This window comes from Myotis brandtii, unplaced genomic scaffold, assembly GCF_000412655.1.
Source record: "Myotis brandtii unplaced genomic scaffold, ASM41265v1 scaffold521, whole genome shotgun sequence".
Classification (NCBI taxonomy): domain Eukaryota; kingdom Metazoa; phylum Chordata; class Mammalia; order Chiroptera; family Vespertilionidae; genus Myotis; species Myotis brandtii.
Genome location: NW_005369870.1, coordinates 3,085,120 through 3,087,813, shown reverse-complemented (window position 1 = coordinate 3,087,813; position 2,694 = coordinate 3,085,120). Strand labels below are relative to the sequence as shown.

General features: G+C 35.1%; 1 protein-coding gene across 2 annotated transcripts in view; it reads right to left on the bottom strand.

Moving 5' to 3' along the window:
- SPG11 (spastic paraplegia 11 (autosomal recessive)) overlaps positions 1-2,694 on the bottom strand; it is an 86,332-nt gene that overhangs the window by 50,317 nt on the left and 33,321 nt on the right. For both annotated transcript variants that reach the window (XR_001364258.1, XM_005877529.2), the window contains exon 16: positions 1,585-1,788. Coding sequence is in view for 1 of the 2 variants with exons in the window: in XM_005877529.2 (XP_005877591.1) it covers positions 1,585-1,788 (204 nt within the window). In the remaining variant the exon portion in view is untranslated. The remainder of the gene's footprint in view (positions 1-1,584; positions 1,789-2,694) is intronic.

Sequence of the window (2,694 nt, the reverse complement as noted above, 5' to 3'; positions counted from 1 at the left end):
GAGGCCAATCGGATAAATTTCATCAAAGCAAACAAATCTAAGTTGAGAATTGAAAAATATAGTGGTTTGATGGATTATCTCAAATCTAGATCTGAAAAGGACAATGTGCCGATTCGTAAAATGATAATACTTCCATCTTCTGAGGGTAGTCCCAGAAATAATGCAGCAGTGATATCAGGATGCTGTGGCAATTGTAACGAGCCCAATTTATTCATAACCATGAATATGGCAAGCCCAATTTATTCATAACCATGTAAATATGGCAAGCCAAATTTATTCATAACCATGACATGCAACCCCAAATGGGCAGATATTGCAAACAATTTACAACGCTGGCAAAAAGTTGAAAACAGACCTGACTTGGTAGCCAGAGTTTTTAATATTAAGCTGAATGCTCTTTTAAATGATATCTGTAAATTCCATTTATTTGGCAAAGTAATAGTTAAAATTCATGTAATTGAATTTCAGAAAGACGGACTGCCTCGTGCTCACATATTATTGATATTAGTGAGTCCAAATTACGTTCCTCTAATTAATTCCCTTTCAATGTGCACGAATTTCGTGCACCGGGCTACTAGTTTTTACAATAAAAACTCTTTAACATTTTCAAACTTAAGAGGTTTTTAAAACCCTTTACACAACTACAGAGAAGCTAGGACTAAGGAGTTAAGGCTCAGAATAGGTCCTTTGAAAATATGGCTTTTAAATCATCTCTTGCCAGTAGCTTTGGGAAAAACATCTCTGTGTGTAATTAAGCCTCAATGATATGAACCAGAAATATACCCAGTTTGAATTTCTAGCTTTTACTACACACATTTAAATGTTCTCATTAGCATACTGAAAGTGGGCTCTAGAATCAAACATAAGTAGAATTAAATCTGACTTTGCCATTTACTAGCTGTGTGCCATAGTAAGACACTTAGTCTCACTTGAAGCTTCAGTTTCCTCATCTGTCAAAAAGTAACCATTCATAGGGTTTTTGTGAAGATTAGTAAAATAATCTAAATGCCAAGAACGTTGTAAGCATTCATATATTAGAGATTACTACTATTATTATTACTGACCCAATAGCAATGAACACTGGCCACAGATATGATTCTGCAAGTTAATCTTAAGTAGGTATATGTTGGTGCATGTCTGTATATCTATCCATCAATCCACCCACCCATCCATCCAAATGTAAATTTTAGAACATATCTAACCTGCAGTGGCTATGAATTCAAAGTTGTTTAACATTTGCCTGGTAATGAACGTATCAAAGAACTCCCAAGTTAACCTTTAGTCTCTTCCTCTCTTTTTAACTTTTAAAGCATTTCTTTCACTTCATTCTAATCTCTAATTATTTAAAAGGCTAACAGAGAGCTTACAGATTTAACATCACCAAAAAACAAAAAACATGGTAAGCATTTAGTTGAATGTAGCATGAAACTAAAAGATGTACCAAGTGCTGCAGTGAGGGAACTACTTCAGGAAGATCAGTATTCCTCCAGTGAATGCTCAATATTTTGTTCTTGTCAGATACAAGTATAAGTGGAAAAGGAAACATGAAGATCTGCTCAAGGACAAATCACTCTCAGTACTTACTTGTAACAGTCGAGATAGACATAAAGAAGATACTGCAGACTGTGTTCCAAACAATAAAGAATGAAGTGAGAATGGAAATCCCAACCTTCTTTGGACTGGTAGTTGTGAACAGGGAGGGTATCTTGCATCACACCCCCAATACGGTTCAGTCTTAGGAGGAAGAGTTCAAAGTCTTCTAGTTCAGATCTAAGAAAAATCCCATTCCTAAAGGGCAGGTTTAAGAGATGGAAAATTTAAGAAGTTGCTAGATTCAGAGCACACCAAACCACTTCCATGAATTTAAGTCTCAGCTACAGAAGGTCCTCACATAATGTTCTTTTGTTTCTCTCAATGCCATTTTGTCATAACTTATAATATTGATGAGATGCCAATGTAACTTAACTCTTGTTTTTATCAAGTAGTCTGTGGTAAAACTGTTTCATGATACGTCGTTTCACTTAAAGTCACAAAACCTATCGACAACGTTAAGTAAGGACTTATTGTATTATTTTTTTAAAAAGTATTTAAAAATTAAGACTGCCAATTTTTACTCTATAAATACATTATGAGTCATATTTTGCTGGTTTCCAACAAAGGTTTCTGAATCATTGTAGTATTTAAAGGTGGAAATGACAGTCTTGAGTTATCTTAAATATTTCAAAAACCTAAACTAAGCTATCTACATTTTTTTTTGGTTTTGGCTGGAACTATACAATCCAGTATGCAACAGTGGTTAGCTTTTGAAGCTAGATGTTTTAAGCACTGAGAAATTCACCAAAATATACAAACAAAATGATGGAGAAACTAAAGCAGACTAATTTAAATAAACCAACTACCGAACAGTAGAAATTTGCATTGAAATATTACTTTTTACAAATTTACTATTAAAAACATCATATACACCATATAAAGGAATACAGAAAATATATTATATGACCCAGCCGGTGTGGCTCAGTGGTTGAGCGTCAACCTATGAACCAGGAGGTCATGGTTCAACTCCCGGTCAGGGCACATGCCCGGGCTGTGGACTCCATCCCGGGAGGGGGCATGCAGGAGGTAGCCAATTGACATTTCCACCTCTCTGTCCCTCTTCCTTCCTTTTTCTCTAAAACCAATACAAATATTAATATA